The sequence below is a fragment of the Rhinatrema bivittatum genome, chromosome 4 (assembly GCF_901001135.1).
Source record: "Rhinatrema bivittatum chromosome 4, aRhiBiv1.1, whole genome shotgun sequence".
In the NCBI taxonomy this organism is placed as follows: domain Eukaryota; kingdom Metazoa; phylum Chordata; class Amphibia; order Gymnophiona; family Rhinatrematidae; genus Rhinatrema; species Rhinatrema bivittatum.
Genome location: NC_042618.1, coordinates 211,497,803 through 211,517,427, shown reverse-complemented (window position 1 = coordinate 211,517,427; position 19,625 = coordinate 211,497,803). Strand labels below are relative to the sequence as shown.

General features: G+C 44.7%; 1 protein-coding gene across 1 annotated transcript in view; it reads right to left on the bottom strand.

Annotated features, from left to right (window-relative positions):
* The window catches only part of APEH (acylaminoacyl-peptide hydrolase), a 169,492-nt gene that overhangs the window by 30,915 nt on the left and 118,952 nt on the right, over positions 1-19,625 (bottom strand). Inside the window, exons 17-18 of the mRNA XM_029599657.1 lie at positions 7,757-7,840; positions 6,542-6,622 (exon numbers count right to left, since the gene is read on the bottom strand). Of these exons, the coding sequence (XP_029455517.1) occupies positions 6,542-6,622; positions 7,757-7,840 (165 nt within the window). The remainder of the gene's footprint in view (positions 1-6,541; positions 6,623-7,756; positions 7,841-19,625) is intronic.

The following is a 19,625-nucleotide window of genomic DNA, read 5'->3' as shown; positions in this document are numbered from 1 at the left end:
TAATCTGTGCTGAAACTGCCGTGGGATTTTGCATGCATAATTGCACGTGGTTTCTGTGCTAATCTTATACATGTATGTAATAACGTGTTTAGCATAGAAAAACATGTGCACAAACCCGTGGCAGGTTTTGTGCTACTGCATGCAAATGGCATGTAAAGGAGGTAATTATCTATTAATGGGCAATGCAGAGAGCCACACTAGCACTGAGATTGGTTAGTGTGGGTTTTTTTAAGCTGGTTTGTTAGCGCCTGGTCAGGGCAGGAGTTAAGTTAAAGCACTTGTCTGATACATAAACCATGCCAACTGTAACTAGATTCTGCTGCATAACTGCTCTGAAACGCTGCTTATCGGAAGAAATGACTGGCTACACATCTCCCTCAGAACTAATTGCAAGCTCCATGTATCTGGTGTCTTGTACCAAGGATATGAGTGACTAACATTAGTGGCCTGGCCAATTTAAGACAAATGGCTGTCACTTACTCAGAAGTGCAGAGGGGCTTCTTACATACATGAACCTTTTTTTCTTTAAAATAAACTCTGCAACATTTTCCCATTAGTCTCTATTTTAATAGCTGTTTTTCTCATGGCTTTCTGCTTAAGCGTGGGTACTGGTATGTGTATTTGGTCCTATGTGGTTTTTTGTTTTTGCATGTCTCATTTGCATGCTGTTCTCTTATTACACCCGCGGGGCCACTTGTTCTTTCTGTGAATGCTCAAAAAAAATGCACAGAAAAATAGCACTGATTTCAGTGTAGGTCTTATTACCTTATCCCCACACACTGACATCTAGCACTCCCCATGACACCACTACACTGATATCCAGCACTGCTTTGGACACCCCATGCACTGACATCCAGCATGGTCCGTGACTTACACACCAAAAAACTGTCATCCATTATTCCCTGCTGACTTATCCCATAATGAGACCTCCTGACCCTCAACACACATTGTCATCCACCAGTCTCCATGGTGCCCCAAAATATACCCTCCCCGCTTTTCCACTGGAGCTTGCAGTAAGGGTGACTCTTAGTTTATTTTATTTATTTATTTAAGTTTTTTTATATACCAACATTCAAGACAAAAGTCCCATCATGCTGGTTCACATGAAACAGGAGTGCAAAATAAACTTAAACTTGAACAATAGTGCGGAAAAGCAGTTACATGTAACAAGGAAAAATAGAACTTGGAGTGAGAAGGAAAAAGGAAAGGAAAACCAGCTAATTACATATAATTACATTGTAAGAGGTAGCTAATAGTGATATTGATGGTGATGTGTGTTGATTGTTAGGAGTTAAATAATATTGGAGTTAGGAAAAGCCTGCATGAACAGCCAGGTCTTGAGTCTTTTCTTGAAGGTTGAGAGGCTGGGTTCCATTCTAAGATCTGGGGGGATGGAGTTCCATAAGGTAGGACCGGCTGTGGAGAAGGCCCGATTTCTTAGCGTAATGTGTCTGGTAGTTTTGGCTGGGGGTACTTGAAGTGATCCTTTGTAAGCATCTCTTGTCGGTCTTGTTGAAGTGTGTAATCGGAGGGGGAAATGAAGGTCAATTGGGGCTAGTTGATGGATGTTTTTGTATATGGTGAGAATGGCCTTGTAGATTATTCTGAAGTGGATGGGTAGCCAGTGGAGGCCCAATAGGATAGGGGTTATATGGTCTCTTCTCCTGGTGTTAGTGAGTATACGGGCAGAGGCATTTTGAACCATTTGCAGTGGTTTGGTGTGTAGTGAGGGGAGACCAAGCAAGATGGTGTTACAATAGTCCAGCTTTGCGAAGATGATTGATTGTAGGATTGTTCTAAAGTCATGAGTGTGGAACAGAGGTCTTATTCTTTTCAGTACTTGGAGTTTATAAAAGCAGTCTTTGGTGGTTTTGTTGATGGTGGCTTTCAGGTTCAGGTGATTGTCAATTAGAACTCCTAGGTCTCTCACTTGTGTAGTTTTAGGTATGGCTGGATGAGTGGGGGTGCAGGGACTGTTCTCTGGTGTGATGAGTAGTAGTTCCGTTTTGGATGAATTTAGTACCAGGTTGAGGCTTGTGAGAAGCTGTTTGATATTTTGGAGGCATGTTTCCCAATGAGATAGTGTTTTCGCGAGTGACTCCTTGATGGGGATCAGGATCTGGATATCATCCGCGTAGAGGAAATGTTTGAGCTTGAGGTCAGTGAGAAGTTGGCATAAGGGTAACAGGTATATGTTAAATAAGGTAGGAGATAGGGATGAGCCCTGAGGGACTCCTACTGACGCGGGGTAGAGTGAGGATTCATTGTTATGAATCTTAACCTTGTATCCTCTATTGCTGAGGAAGGTTCTGAACCACGAGAGGGCAGTGCCTGAGATACCTATGGCTATTAGTTGGTTGATGAGAAGGGAGTGATTGACGGTGTCAAATGCTGACGAAAGGTCCAGTAGGATCAGGAGGAAGGCTTGTCCTTTGTCAAGGCCTAGGATGATGTGATCTGTCATGGAGATGAGGAGTGCTTCCGTACTTAAGGTTTTGCGGAATCCGTATTGTGATGGGAATAGGAGGTTGTTGTCTTCAATGTAGTTTGAGAGTCGTGAGTTTACCAATTTTTCCATAATCTTGGCTATGAAGGGGAGGTTAGCGATCGGTCGATAGTTGTTGGGATCGTTGGGGTCGAGATTTGGTTTTTTGAGTAGGGGTTTGAGTGAGGCCAGTTTGAGGTTTTCTGGGTAGAGTCCTTGTGTGATGGAGCAATTTATGATGTCTGCCAGGATTTTGGAGATAGAGTCTGGAATTGATAAAAGAAGTTTAGCTGGGATGTGATCCGAAGGGTGAGAGGAAGGTTTCATTTTCCTTAGAATTCCTTGGATCTCAATGGATGAAGTTGGATCAAGTTCTTCTAATCGAGTATTGTTGATTGCGGATTGAGGAGTGGTTGGTGGTGCAGTGGCGTTAGTGGGGAGCTGAGATAGAAGATTGCTGATTTTGTTGCTGAAGAATAGTGCTAATTCTTCAGCTTTCGATTGAGCTTGGTTATGTGCAATCTCTGTCTGGTTTAATTGCGTGAGGTTGGCTACATAGCTGAAGAGTGCTTTGGCATCGAATACAAGGTCGTGTATCTTAGAAGCGTAGAAGTCCCTCTTGGATCTTAAGGTGCTTGCTTTGTATTGATGAAGAATTGATTTGTAGATTGAAAGGGTATTGGTTCCTGGGTTTTTGCGCCATTTAGCCTCATGTTGTCTTAGTTGGAGTTTGAGTTTTCTTAATTCTGAGGAGAACCAGGGCTGTCTTTTGGAGGAATTGGGGTGTGGTTTTTTTGTTATAGGAGGGCATAGCTTGTTAGCTATAGTTTCCGTAATTGTATTCCATGTTCGAAGCGCTGAGTTCGGGTCAGTGAGGTCCAGGTGATGGAGGTGTGGTGATAATTGATTATTGAGATCTTCTGGTGAGCAAGTTTTCCTGTATTTGAAGGAGGGCGAAGGAATGCAAGCCGGGCTAGTATCTTTTATTGAGAAAGAAGTTGTTATGAGGCAGTGATCTGACCACGGGACCTTTGTGCAGTTGGGGAGAGACGTGGGCTTGATTGCAGAGTTAACGAAGATAAGGTCTAACGTGTGGCCGGCTTTGTGGGTGGGTTTGTTAACTAATTGAGTGAAGCCCAGCGCGGAGAAAGCTGTGAGTAATGCTTCACAGTTGGGTGATAGTGTAGGGTTATCAACGTGCAGGTTAAAATCACCTAGAATGATAGCTGGAGAGTCTAAGTTGATAAGGGAAGTGGTTAATTCGACCAGAGGTGAGGCATCTGATTCCAGGAAACCTGGGGGAGCATATACGAGTAGGATTTGGAGTTTGTCTGAAGTGAAGAAGCCGATTTCAAGTTTTGAATTAGAATTCGTCTGGTGCAGAGAGAATCTGAGGTCCTTTTTGGTTGCTAAAAGAATTCCTCCTCCCTTTTTTTTATGACGAGGAAGCGAGAAGAAGTCGTAAGCCTCTGTAGGTAACTGGTTGATTATTGCGGTGTCTGATGGTTTTAACCACATTTCAGTGATTGCACATATATGAGGCTTCACATCAATGAGGTAGTCGTTTAGAATTACGGACTTTTTTGTTAGGGATTGAGCATTAAATAGGCTTAAAGAAAATAGGGTGAGGCCTAGAAGTTGAGTGGCGGGAGTGATCATGATAGAAGAGAGGGATTTGAGGTTGTGGTGTTGAGCATGTCAGGATGATTCTCTTTTGGGTGGTAGATTATGTTGGAGAATTGGAATTGGGAAGGATGGGGCCATTGGTTGGAACAACGTTGCGAGATTAGAGATACTGTAATAAAAGTTGGAGAGGCTGTGTGAATGCTGGAAGCTTGCAGGTGAGGCTGGATAAGTGCTGGAAGCTTGCTGGATGGCTGGATTGCTGGATGGCTGGATGAGTGCTGGAAGCTTGCTGGATGGCTGGATGAGTGCTGGAAGCTTGCAGGTGAAGCTGGATGAATGCTGGAAGCTTGCTGGATGGCTGGATGAATGCTGGAAGCTTGCTGGATGGCTGGATGAATGCTGGAAGCTTGCTGGATGGCTGGATGAGTGCTGGAAGCTTGCTGGAAGGCTGGATGAGTGCTGGAAGCTTGCTGGATGGCTGGATGAGTGCTGGAAGCTTGCAGGTGAAGCTGGATGAGTGCTGGAAGTTTGCTGGATGGCTGGATGAGTGCTGGAAGCTTGCTGGAAGGCTGGATGAGTGCTGGAAGCTTGCTGGAAGGCTGGATGAGTGTTGTAAGCTTGCAGGTGAAGCTGGATGAATGCTGGAAGCTTGCTGGATGGCTGGATGAGTGCTGGAAGCTTGCTGGATGGCTGGATGAGTGCTGGAAGCTTGCAGGTGAAGCTGGATGAGTGCTGGAAGCTTGCTGGATGGCTGGATGAGTGCTGGAAGCTTGCTGGAAGGCTGGATGAGTGCTGGAAGCTTGCAGGTGAAGCTGGATGAATGCTGGAAGTTTGCAGGTGAAGCTGGATGAATGCTGGAAGCTTGCTGGATGGCTGGATGAGTGCTGGTGGGGCTGGCGGAGTGTTGTAGAGGCTGATGTGTGTGTGAGACCTTGAAGGTGGAGTCACTGGCCGAAAGCTTGTGTGTAGCTGACGTTGGGTGCTTCGTTAGTAGCGGGTGGAGTGGCCGAGGCGTTTAGGGTGGGTGGTTTCTGGTAATGCTCAAGTTCACATGAGGGGGCACACAAGGTAACGGAGGATCTTGTCCGTGAGTTTGCTAAGTCGGTCGAGCAGGGAGAGGGGCTTCCTCGGGGCTGCACGAAGGGGCACACAAAGGGGCCCTTTGTGTGCCCCTTCGGCGCCCGGCGCCTAGCAGGGCCTGGATTTAAAGCCCAGCCGGGCTGTATCAGGATTGGCTGGCTGCTTTTAGCTGGGCGGGCCTTGGCGCGTTTCCCTGTTTTTTTCTTTTTAGTTGCGCTTCGTTCTGCCGATTGGGCCTTAGCACGCGGCTGGCGTCGGGGTCCCCCGGGTGGGGAGGCCGAGCACTGACCTGACCTTCCCCCGGTGGGGCTCCGGCGCCGGTCGCGCAGGTCTTCGGTCGCGGCGAGGAGAATTAGTGTGGAATTTCTTTTGTTTAGATGCCGTGATTTTCTCCCAATATCAGTCTTTTTTGTTGCATTTTAATGAATTGTATTATATTATATTGTACATGATCTCTGGGATATTTCATTCCACCAAAGCAGGAAAATAGCGTAAAAGGTAATTCTTAATAACTCTTCTACATCTACGCTGTTCCCTCTCCCAGCTGAATTTCCTGTTTCCTGGATCCTCGTTTCCTCTTATGACAGGATTTCCTGCTCCCTGGATCCTTCTTACAAAATCCTCTGCTCCCTGGATCCATTATTTCCTCTCCCAGCAGGATTTCCTGATCCCTGGATTCTTTGTTCCCTTCCCCTGGCAGGACCCTCCTGGCTTCCTAGATCTCTCGTTCACTCTCCCAGCAGGAGCCCGTGCTCCCTGGGATTCCTTCTCCCAGAAGGATTTCTTGTTCCATGGATCCTCTGACAGGCCCTCTGGCTTCCTCCCATTGCAGTATGTCTGGTTTCCTGGATCTCACTTTCCCTCTCTTGGTAGAATCTTCCTTGTTCCCTCCCCCAGTAGTTCTTCCTGATTTCCTCTCCTGGTAAGATCTCCTGCTTCCAGAATCCCCCCCACCCCTCCCCAGCAGGTACCTCCTAGATCTCTAATTCCTTTTCTTCTGTCAAATAAGACACATAGGCAGAGAGCTGAAAGGAAATCATTTTACAAATTGGAAATGTACAGAACTTTTTCCTACTATCAGAAATTGCCCCATTTCTCCCATGCTCCTCCCTGATCCTATGTCAAACAAGTTGAGATTCCCTGTTAACTGAGACAGGATCCTTGTCTGAGGCTGAATCTCTCTGACAGCAGGGGCATGCCTTTGCAAAGTGCTGCTTTCAGTCCTGCCCCTACACAGCCTCACTGCATTACCTCCACTGCTTCTGTGTTGTAATGTACTGTGCTGCCATCTAGACATCGCTCCCACCTAAATCTTGGAAGATTTATAATCCATTTGTGGTAGATACTTACCCAATAGGACTGCAAACCCCATCTTACAGAGAGCAGCAGAATACAGCATCCACTCCACTACAAACACAGAGTGTGGGCCCCCTGAAAGACAGAAGGAAAACATGGCAGTGGAGGTAGACTTGCAAGTCTAAAGCACTGCTTCTGCTGTCTGTGGAGTGAGAGGGCCTGGTATCCTTTCCTACCTTCCACAAGGTTCAGCTAACATCTAGGGTGGAAAAGAGCTTCGATTATGCACGAGCTATCATACCGTCTCAGAGTGAGGGTAAGGTAAGCACAGACAAGTAAAAGGAGAGGAAATGATGTAGTCTGAGTTATGAGAGTATGAATTATAAACCTGGGACACAATTTCTATTCTCTACTCATCCTGTGAGAGTATCAGTAAAACCCACTTTTATCAAAATCTACTGTCCAGGCCCCAGAAATGTGCTGCCCTAGACGTGCTTGCACATCTGCTTGTAAAATATGGTATTTCTGTAAAGTGAGTAAGGAAGGACACTGTTTGCATGATAGGCACAATATAAATCTAAATAATTAAAAAGTTACTGTAACTTACAAGGAGGTTGCTGAAGATGGTGCTAGATGAAACCAGTGCTATGAGGGAACTTTGCTTGCTCAGACTGACAAGCTGCTATGACCGTAAGGTTTTCCCCATGACTGACTAACAGTGAGGACTCAAGACTCCACCTGAATTTTGTATATATCTGTGGTGGGCTTTCAAACAGAAAACGCTTTTAATCCGGCCTGCTCTGCACAGGACGTTGTAGCACAGCCAGCAGCAGCAGCCTGAGAAATGCCTCACAATCCTTTGCCACACATAACATGCCTTGGGACACACAAGCCTTGAAATAAAATCCACTTTTTTGCATGAATGTGTATGAAGTTTGCACTAGGAACTGAAATAAACTTGTGCTCACCCAAGGGTCAGCACAGCAAAAGCCAGTGTTAGATTGCATTGATTGGTGTTGAACAAGCAGGAGCTTTCACAAGCTCTGAATACGAATAGCGCCTCAAAAGAATGAAATAAAAATGACAGAAAAAGTATTATAATTTTGTTCATTACAACTGAAAACTCATCTTTTCTTCCCATCACTGTTCCTTTGATGTTATCAGGTCTGTGGCAGTACACCATGTGGGGACGAAAGATAAATGTCAGTGGTGATTATTATTATTATTATTAGCAGTAGTAGTAGTACAAAGAGATTGGTCTCAGCTCACCATGAGGAATGACTATCAGAGGTAGCTTGGTTTTCTCCTGCATGTTCTTGGGCTTCAGGAAGATACACTCAAAATCAAGTCCAGCTGTAGAGGACAGAAGCATTCTGAGTACAGCTCATGATATACACCACCCTTAATCTCATCCTCATTTCTCCTGCTTATTTATTCACAATCTATATGGCACAGAAAGCAGCCCAGCCAGTCATGCTACCATGAACAGTCAATAAAGGAATACTACGCAAAACAGATTCATGGTGTAATATTTAATTCTAAATTACTCTTTGAAACAGTGAAAAACCAACATGACATCTTATGATCTTTTGTAACATAACAGAAGATAAATTGTGCTACCCTGTGACTGATGAGGGTATCGCCTGTTAAGCTGTGCTACTAGAGAATGGTCAGCACATCTCTCACTACAATGTCCTGTCAACGGGCAGTACAAGGTTGCGGAAATATCACATTAAATTGTCATCTTCTGTTCTGCCCTTATTTATAAAATGCATGAAAGAGACTCTTTTTTAGAAAACAATTCTGCAGTAATCAGAAGTGATATCAATACATTATTCTGTGGTTCTCACTTGCCGCTCTCATATTTTGCTTGTATACCTGTTGGGAGAAACTCAGCCCATCATGCCAGTCTGCTTTCTCAATGCAGGCACTCTCCCCCTGCCTCAGTATACTTACCTATATTTAACAGGGCAGGGTAATATCTTGCTGGCAGAGTATTTACATGGGGTTAACTAGCCAAGGAAAAACATTCATGAACCCAATGGTTTAAAAGGAAAAGACCTCTGTTTGTCTTATATGCCTCCCCCTTTTTTTTTTTTTTTTAAAGGAACCATAATATTGAACACAAAGGCAAGAAAACAGCTCGTCAGGGGGTTTCCTTCTAGGGAGATCAAGGAAGGAGTCAGAAGGAGAGCAGGAGTCTTAGTAAGCAGCAGTTAGGAGTGGAAACCATTTCAATGGAGGCAGCCAACTAAGCAAGGCACCTGAGTGGGCTCATTACCCAACACAGCCATGGGGGCCTACAGGACTCTTCCACGTAATGCTGAGATGTCTTCCTATTCTCTCTCCCTTTGGCTAATACATTGTCTTATATTGGTTTTGCTTGCTGTTATTTTATGATTTAAAGCTATTATGAATGTTTTGTTATCTGCACTACTCAATTTTATTGAATGCAATGGAAAGTAAGTGCAGAGAATAAATATGTTGCTAGAGATGCAGTTTGCTCTAGTTTTGTTGATTTTTTGATCTGTTTCAGTATTTTGCTATTTTTGCATTATTTAATGAATTATATGTTTCTCTTCTAATCCGCTTAGAACACATTTTCTGAATTCAGTGGAATAGAAAATCTTGGAAATAAATTATTATGTATTCAGTTTGATTGACAATCCTTCAATACAGGTTATTAAAGCAGTTTACAATAAAATCCAATAAATTATATAAACTTAAAATACAACTAATATACATTACATAAAAATCAAACATTGAAATATACAATTTACAAACTATTACAATAAAAATATCAGAAACAAAGATGTGTTAATCTAAAATGATTACAACTCATAAGCTTATGAAACGAAAGGAAAATTAGTTCTTACCTGCTAATTTCCGTTCCTGTAGTACCATGGATCAGTCCAGACCACTGGGTTATGCCTCCCTTCCAGCAGATGGAGACAGAGAAAAACTTGTAAGGCACCCCCTCTTGGACTGGTGTGCCACCTGCGATCCTTCAGTATAATCAATACCATAGCAGAATGAACCAAATTTAAGAACCAATTTTAAGAACCAATGGTAGACCAAAAACAGCCCAACAGTAAACTTTGAAACTATGTACATGGAAGGAGCACATAGAGAAGATAAGCCCATCGCGGAAAGATTAAATGATTTTTTTTTTGCTTCAGTGTTTACTGAAGAGGATGTTGGGGAGATATCCGTATCGGAGAAGGTTTTCATGGGTGATGATTCAGATGGACTGAACCAAATCACGGTGAACCTAGAAGATGTGGTAGGCCTGATTGACAAACTGAAGAGTAGTAAATCACCTGGACCGGATGCTATACACCCCAGGGTTCTGAAGGAACTAAAAAATGAAATTTCAGACCTATTAGTAAAAATTAGTAACCTACCATTAAAATCATCCATTGTACCTGAAGACTGGAGGGTGGCTAATGTAACCCCAATATTTAAAAAGGGCTCCAGGGGTGATCAAGGAAACTACAGACCAGTTAGCCTGACTTCGGTGCCAGGAAAAATAGTGGAAAGTGTTCTAAATATCAAAATCGCAGAACATATAGAAAGACATGGTTTAATGGAACAAAGTCAGCATGGCTTTACCCAAGGCAAGTCTTGCCTCACAAATATGCTTCACTTTTTTGAAGGAGTTAATAAACATGTAGATAAAGGCGAATCGGTAGATGTAGTACATTTGGATTTTCAGAAGGCGTTTGACAAAGTTCCTCATGAGAGGCTTCTAGGAAAAGTAAAAAGTCATGGGATAGGTGGCGATGTCCTTTTGTGGATCAAAAACTGGCTAAAAGACAGGAAACAAAGAGTAGGATTAAATGGACAATTTTCTCAGTGGAAGGAAGTGGGCAGTGGAGTGCCTCAGGGATCTGTACTGGAACCCATACTTTTCAATATATCTATAAATGATCTGGAAAGAAATACGACAAGTGAGGTAATCAAATTTGCAGATGATACAAAATTGTTCAGAGTAGTTAAATCACAAGCAGATTGTGATAAATTCCAGGAAGACCTTCTGAGACTGGAAAATCGGGCATCCAAATGGCGGATGAAATTTAATGTGGATAAGTGCAAGGTGAAGAATATAGGGAAAAATAACCCATGTTATAGTTACACAATGTTAGGTTCCATATTAGGAGCTACCACCCAAGAAAGAGATCTAGGCGTCATAGTGGATAACACATTGAAATCATCGGTTCAGTGTGCTGTGGCAGTGAAAAAAGCAAACAGAATGTTGGGAATTATTAGAAAGGGAATGGTGAATAAAACGGAAGATGTCATAATACCTCTGTATCGCTCCATGGTGAGACCGCACCTTGAATACTGTGTACAATTCTGGTCGCCCCATGTCAAAAAAGAAATAGTTGCGATAGAGAAGGTACAGAGAAGGGTGACCAAAATTATAAAGGGAATGGAACAGCTCCCCTATGAGGAAAGACTAAAGAGGTTAGGACTTTTCAGCTTGGAGAAGAGACGGCTGAGGGGGGATATGATAGAAGTGTTTAAAATCATGAGAGGTCTAGAACGGGTTAATGTGAATCAGTTATTTACTCTTTCAGATAATAGAAAGACTAGGGGGCACTCCTTGAAGTTAGCATGTGGCACATTTAAAACTAATCGGAGAAAGTTCTTTTTCATTCAACGCACAATTAAACTCTGGAATTTGTTGCCAGAGGATGTGGTTAGTGCAGCTGTGTTTAAAAAAGGATAGGATAAGTTCTTGGAGGAGAAGTCCATTACCTGCTATTAATTAAGATGACTTAGAAAATAGCCACTGCTATTACTTGCAACAGTAGCATGGAATAGACTTAGTTTTTGGGTACGTGCCAGGTTCTTATGGTCTGGATTGGCTACTGGTGGAAACAGGATGCTGGGCTTGATGGACCCTTGGTCTGACCCAGTATGGCATGTTCTTATGGAAATCTTCGATATTGGCTCTCTCTTCAAGATACTCTGCAGAATGAAAAGGACAAAATACATATACCGAACGGACTCTCCAAGCCAGAATACCCTGGGCGGGCGTCTGGACTGATCCGTGGTACTACAGGAACAAAAATTAGCAGATAAGAACAATTTTCCTTTCCCCTGTACATGCCCAGATCAGTCCACACTGCTGGGATGTACCCAAGCTGCTCTACATGGGGTGGGACCTGGAGAGTCACGCTCGAAGAACACTGCTGCCAAAACAGTTGACATCCGGAGCCCGGACGTCCAAACGGTAATGCTTAGCAAAAGTGTGCAGAGACTTCCAAGTAGCCACTCTGCAAATTTCTTGCGGTGAGACCAACTGACTCTCTGCCCAAAATGCCGTCTGAGATCTGATCGAATGAGCTTTTAGACCATCCAGCACTGCCCGTCCGTGACATATATATATGCCGAAGCTATAGCTTCCTTCAACTGTTGGGCAATGGTAGCTTTGGATGTTTTATGTCCTTTCTTAGGACTGCTCCATAAGACAAAGAGATGGTCCGACAACCAAAAAACAGTCACCTCCAAGTAACAAAGGAGAATCCATCGGACATCCAATTTCCACAAGTCGTGAGCCTGAGGGGAATTAGAATCCAAATCTGGAAAAGTTGGTAACTCCACTGATTGATTCAAGTGAAAACCTGACACAACGTTTGGTAGAAAAGAGAGTACCGTTCAAAGAGACACCCCCAAATTGGAAATCCACAGAAAAGGCTCCCTATAGGACAATGCTTGAATCTCAGCTATTTGTCTTGCCGAGCATATAGCCACTAGGATGACCATCTTGAGTGTTAGGTCTTTTAAAGTTGCCCATTTGAGAGGCTCAAAAGGAAGTCCACACAACCCCCGGAAAACCAGATTCAGACTCCAAGAAGGACACACTGGTCGAACTGAGGGGTTCAATTGCTTAGCACCCCTCAGAAAATGTGCTTCATCAGGATGGGCTGCATGGGACGCCCCATCAATCTTTCCCCTTCAACAGCCCAGAGCTGCTACCTGAACCCGGAGTGAACTGTATGCTAAGCCTTTTTTCAACCCTTCTTGTAAGAAAGCAAGAATATGAACAATGGAGGCTCACCGCGGGGACACATCCAACCCACTACACCAGGAATCGAAAACCTTCCAGACCCGAACATACGTGAGCGAAGTAGATGTCTTTCGTGCCTGTAGGAGTGTGGAAATGACTGAATCAGGATAACCCCTTCTTCCTCAACTGCCTCCTTTCATAAGCCAGGCTGCTAGACAAAAGAGAGCTGCCTGATCGAAAAATACTGGACCTTGCCAAAGAAGATTCAGAAGATGACTGAGATGAAAGGGGCCATCCACCGCCAAGTTGACCAGATTCGCGAACCACGGCCTCCGTGGCCATTCCGAGTCTACGAGGGAGACCGACCCTGGGTGGGTCTCTATTCTTCTTAAGATCTTGCCGACCAATGGCCAGGGAGGAAAAACGTAAAGCAGAATGTCGCGGGGCTACAGAAGAACCAGAGCATTCACTCCTTCCACCCCGTGCTCCCGTCTGTGACTGAAGAAATGAGCCACCTTTGTGTTCCGCCGAGTCATCATCAAGTCCAGACGAGGCACACCCCACTCAAGAGTTAAGAGCTGCATCGCTTCCTCAGATAGCTTCCACTCTCCGGGGTCTAACCGCTGTCGACTGAGAAAATCCGCCTGAACGTTGTCTACTCCGGCTATGTGTGAGGCCGCCAATCGGGCGAGATTACGTTCCGCCCAGACCATTAGCTTGTCCGCCTCCCCGGCCACCGGACGACTTCTTGTTCCCCCTTGACGATTGATATATGCCACTGTCGTCGCATTGCCAGACAAGATCCGCACCAAGTGATACCGCACGAGAGGGAGAAAGCAGCGCAGCGCAGGCGTACTGCTCTTGTTTCCAAGTGATTTATGGACCACTTCACCTCCTGACATGTCCATTGACCTTGCGCGACCGCGATTGGCAAACCGTCCCCCAACCGGAAAGGCTGGCATCTGTCGTTACAATTACCCATTGGGGCTCCTCCAGGTACACCCCGCGTCGTAAGTGCTCGGGGACCAACCATCAACTGAGACTGGCTCTGGCGGGTTCCATGAGCGGGAAGGGTAACTGGAATTCTTCTGACTTGGGATCCCTGCGGGAAAGCAACACCCTTTGCAAAGGTCTCATATGAGCAAAAGTCCAGGGGACTAACTCCAGAGTAGATGCTATAGAACCAAGAACCTGCAAGTAATCCCATACCTTAGGCATCAGCAGGGTCAACAGACGCTAATCTGAGATGTTAGCTTGTCGATCCACTCCTGCATGAGAAAAGCTTTGCCAGACGTGTCGAACGGGGCTCCCAAGAAGTCTAGCACCTGGGACGGGATTAAATGGCTTTTGGAAAAATTGACGACCCATCTGAGAAAGTGAAGATGCTGCAAAACTGAGAGAACTGCTATCTTGAAAAGCTCTTCGGACTTCACCCGAATGAGCCAATTGTCCAAGTAGGGATGAACCAAGATCCCTTCCTGCCTGAGAGCCGCAGCTACTACTACCATCACCTTTGTGAAGACACGGGGAGCCGTCGCCAATCCGAACGGAAGCGCTTGGAATTGATAATGCTCGCCTAGGACCATAAACCTTAGAAACCTCTGATGATGCTTGCGGATCCCTATGTGAAGAAAAGCCTCCATCAGATCAAACAAGGCTAAAAATTCACCTGAGCGGATGGCCGCAATGACTGACCGCCGAGCTTCCATGTGGAAGCAAGGCACCCGAAGCGCTCTGTTCACTTTCTTCAGGTCCAATATCGGGCGGAAGGAGCCTTCCTTCTTGGGAACCACGAAATACATGGAGTACCTGCCGGTCCTGTGCTTGGCTGGAGGAACCAGAACAATGGCTCCCAGGGCTTTCAACCGACACAGGGTTCGATTCACCACTTTTTGTTTTGCCCGGGACCCGCAGGGAGACACCAAAAACAGGTCTCGCAGAAGGCGAGCAAAATCTAAAGCATAGCCATGTTCGATAATGCTTAGAACACACTGGTCTGAAGTAATTTTGACCCATTCCTCGAAAAACAGAGAAAGACGACCTCCTATCACCGGAACGGAGGAGTGAGTCGGCGCACCTTCATTGGGAAGACTTGTTGCAGGAAGACCCGAGGGACCCAGTCATGGGGAGGTTTTCGTCCGCGAAAGGAATGAGCCCAACACTGGGACCTCGCCGACAGCTGCCGTGGAGCGAAGAAAGGGGCTCTGCCCTGATGAAAACGGCGCTGCTCCCAAAAACAGGGAAGAGATGAACCGAAGGTCCTAGAAGGCCTAGGCTCGTCCTCCAGAAGCTTGCACATTTTATTGTACTTGATGAGATGTTCCAGATAGTCACTGAATAAGAATTTTCCTTTAAATGGAAGAGCTCCCAACTGAGACTTGGAAGAGACGTCAGCGGACCAATTGCGGAGCTATAGAAGCCTCCTGGCCGAAACCACGGAGACCATCATGCACGAGGAAGTAAGAAGGAGATCATACAAAGCATCCGCGGTATACATTACTGCCGCCTCCACATGCTCCGCCTCTGCCGGGGGAAGCTTCTGGGCAGTGAGCAACTGTTGCACCCATCTCAGGGTTGCCTGCTGCATGAGACTATTGCAGACTGCCGCTCGGATGCCAAGCGCCAATACCTCAAAACTCCGCTTTAGAAGGACTTCAAGTTTCCTATCCTGGAGATCCTTAAGCGCAGCTTCTCCTGCCACCGAATCATTGTCCGCTTGGTGATGGCCGAAATGGCTGCATCCACCTTAGGAACTTTGAGAAGATCCAACGACTCCTCCGGTAGCGGATAGAGCTTTTCCATAGCTCATCCTACTCGCAGACTGGCCTCCGGATGGTCCCACTCCCAGGTCATGAGCTGCAATAGCATCGGGTGGAAAGGAAAAATCTTAGGAGGAGCCCGAAGACCCGACAGGACGGGATCCACCATGGAAGGCTCTGAAACCTGCTGCGGAGCCTGAATCCCTAGGTCTGCAAGAACATGAGGAATCATAGGATCAAGCTCATCCCTTCGAAATAACCTGAGCACCCGCGGATCATCTCCCTCCACCGGGACAGACTTTTCAGCTTCCTCGTCTGCTTCACGCTGGGAGGGTCCTGCGTTGAGAGATCCAGCTGTGCAGCTAGTGGGGTCCCCGACTCGTCCAGACCATCCGAATTCTAATGGTGTACTGGCCTTCAGTGAGTCTGGAGACGTTCGCTAGTGGAGGCTCCTGTGACTGAAAATCAGCCTCTGTCGAAAGATACATTTTGTGCAGTAAAAGCACAAACTGCGAAGAAAAAGGTTGCTGTCTCTTTAAGACACCCCCCCCCCCCCCCGGGAGCAAACCCAAACCAGGGGAAGGAGGCGGCACTGAACCCTGAGGCCTCTCAGGGTTCAGATTCAGTGGGGAAAGCTGCGGCGGGAAATCCCCTCCCCCAAAGCACAGCACTGAATCGGAGCGAGGAGGATCCAAAATGGCCACCGTTCCCGCGCTGATCGGGAACGGGGCAGGCCGAGGCCTCCTAGCATGCAGTTTCTTCCCTGTACCTCGGGACCGCGTTAGACACGCCCTGCTGTCGCTCCCATTCACCCCCGGGAAGGCATCGGGAGCAGAGGCCATTGCAGGAGAGCCTCACAGCTGGCTCTCCACAGGCAGAACAACTTGATCCCCGTGGCATTCTCACACAGAGCTGCGACGAGGGTAGCAAAAAAACAGTAATAAATAGTACCTCCGGAGGCCCGGGAAACCTGACAGCTAAGTGCTTTGCTTTTTTTTTTTTTTTGCAATCAACTAGGGGAATGAAACGTCCCTGGGACTAAATTTACAAGCACAGGTCTCACCAGAGGAATGGAAACGTCTCTGGGCTGTTAGGGGGAGGGACTGGCCCACCAGTAAATCCCCCTACTCACTGGTGTGAAGCACAAGCACTGGGCAAGAAGGCTCTCAGGGTCCCCAACCCCAGCCATGCCTACTACCAAGGAGGATAGGCTCCAACCCCTTAGGAGGATTTGCACTCCTGTCCTCCTTGTGATTCTTTTTTTTTTTTTTTTAACAGATTGATCTAGCCAGAAGAAAAAATTAAAGGCACAATAACCTTCTCAACTGAAGGCAAACTGTTTTCTTTTTTCTTTTTAAAGGATCAGGACTGCAGGTTCTGCCACCTTCATCTGCTGGAGACAGAGAAATACTGAAGGGTCGCAAGTGGCACACCAGTCCAAGAGGGGGTGCCTCACAAGTTTTTCTCCGTCTCCATCTGCTGGAAGGGAGGCATAACCCAGTGGTCTGGCTGATCAGGGTACGTTCAGGGAACCAAAGTTTTAGATAATTATTTTCCTTTCTGATCACTATTGGTAGACTGTTCCATATGGAAGGGGCTATGTAGCTAAAAGCTGTAAAATAAATATGCTCTAATTTAATAACAGAAGGGAAGAAATTATAAGCAAACACTGCTCTGAGGATTTCAATAAACAATAGGCTGATAAGGACACAAATAATTGAGCGGGAACTGTGCTTTGCCAGAGCTTTATGAACTAAAAGTATTTTAAATCTGATTCTATAGTTGATAGGGAGCCAATGTAGCTCTACAAGTAAGGGAGAAACTGAATCAAAATTTTTTGCACCAAACAGAAATTTGGCTGCCATATTTTGAACTAGCTGCAACTTCCTCATCTGGTGAACCATAGCACCTCATAAAATGCATTATAATAATCCAACCTGGTCAGTATTAATAAATGAACTGTTACCATGTCCTTCCTGTTAAAATAAAATCTCAGCTGATGAAGCATACAAAGATAATAAAAACTTTTTCACCACAGCTGAAATTTGATCATTCTTGGATATTTTGTAATCAAGAGCAATTCCTAAAGAATTAGCCATATTTTTCAAATACATCTTTGTACCCATTAGTTCAGGAAAAGTGTCAAGAAGCTGATTTGTTCTGCTGATCCAAAGAACTTCTGTTTTTGTAGGATTTAACTTAAGTTAAACGCAAACTTGCGTTTCCAGAACCTTCATTCTAACTAACACAGTCCCTCCATTTTTTGCAACACTTCCCTGCTCATTTCTCTTCACTAGTATGGTTTAGTTTGTTATTAATTCTCTCTCATTTTTCTCTCATTTCTCTAACTCTTGTTCCCTCGAAGAGACCCTCAGATACCCTTTAGTCTTATCTTGCTTATCTTTCCTCTATTCCTAACCCTCTTCTTAACTTATTGCCTCCATCCTAATGGATCCTTGCATAATTAATTGGATTGTTTCACTTACTGTGACCTTTATTACTATGTAATTTCTAATTGTTTTAAAGTGGTCAGTTAACTATCTGACTATGTTACCCTAAGTTTTTTTCGTTTACATTCATGGTTCCATGTATCACCTTCGGGCAAGTTCTTTGTAAACCGGTTTGATTTGTATCTAATGCAAGAAGATCAGTATATAAAAACTAAAAATAAATACATAAATAAGTCTATGGTCTTTTAGCCATGTTGCAACTGCAAACAAGCAAGAATTAAATGAAGACCAATCTATTGGGTTACGCGACTCAGTAAAAGCAACAAGTTGGGAGGTCATCTGCATAAAAATATCCATTAAAACCATCACCCAATAGCTAGAGGAGCCAAATAAAAATGAAATAAAAATTGGAGCTAAAATGGAACTTTGGGGACCCCCACGTAAAAAAAAGGCCGATAAGTACAAACACCTCGAGCCCAGCCGATACTAAAAACTCAATCTGTTAAATAAGAATAAAACCATTTTAAAGCTACACCCGAGAGTCCCAAATCTTGTAAGCATCTGAACAGCAACTGATGGTTGATTGCGTCAAAAGCTGCATTCATATCCAGGAGACTCATAGTAACATAATAAATGATGGAACTTAAAGACCAAGGGGTGCATCTACGTCTGCCCAGCAAGTTGCTTACAGTGGTAACTGCTGCTCTGTGCAGGTAACCTTCATGCCTTCTGTTAAGGGTAATAATTGCTGCTTTATGGTTACCCCTATCCAGATTACCCCCCCATATACCCCAAGTTTATATAGGTTACCCCATTTCTTCATTTCCATCTTCTAGCCTCTAGGGATCCACAGTGATCATCAAGAAGGCATCCTTCTCCGAGCCTGCTCTGACCCTGATCTTGTTTGTAAATGGTACCAGGGCTGCTTCAGTGCTAAGATCCTGCCCAAATCCAGACTGCCTAGGATGTATGGCATTAACTTTGGTGACAAAATTAAGTAATTGGCTAAAAACTACCTTTTCTATGACCCTAGCTAGAAAAGGTACATTAGAATAGGCCTGTAAGTTTGAAGAATAGTTTGATCAAGCTTTCCAACTTTACAGATTGGACAAACAAGAGCTTGTTTACGTGAAGGGACAAAAAGCTTTGATTAAGGCTTTAGTTTACAATTTCAAGAGATCAGTTCTTGACAAGTTTAGGAGGAATGGGATCATGTGCAGAGGTAGAAGTGCTCATAGTTGCCAAAATGTTCTGGGTTCTAAAATGCAAAAGCTTGTTTAACAGAGAAAAAGTTCCGGTACTTCTCAAAGAATTAGATGACTGGGCAGGTAAGTCACAGCCTTCAACCCTAAAAATGAAACCAATCATGGTTGGTGGAAATCTCCTTTTGAATATCTTCAATCTTATGACAAAAATGGTCTGTGAACATATCAGCACAGAAAATATTCATGTTACATTCCAAATTGACCCACCCAAAAAACTGAGTTAATAATATGAATAACTGGCAAGGCCATTATTTGCTTCTCCTAATTTCCTTGCTAAAAAATCTTTTTTAGGTTGCTTAACTGCTACCTTACATTGAATAGTTCTCAGTTTAAATAACAGCATTTTCCGGTGTTTTAGTTTTACGTCCATCACCTTTCTAATTTACAGCTTTAAAATGTAATCACTGGAGTTTATTGACCCAGAAGTGGCACACATTGCCCCTGTTTGTCATTACAGAACAGGAGATAACCTGTGTTGCCCTGTAATAGGAACTGGGCTGTCCTACGATTGGTCAAATACAACAGAAGATAATCCTTTGCTGTCCTATTATTGGCAAGTATGAAATAGACTACTTCCTCATGACTGATGAAATGAATTGAGATCTGAAAACATTTCAATGCACCGGGCATCACTATTCTGGAGGGGGT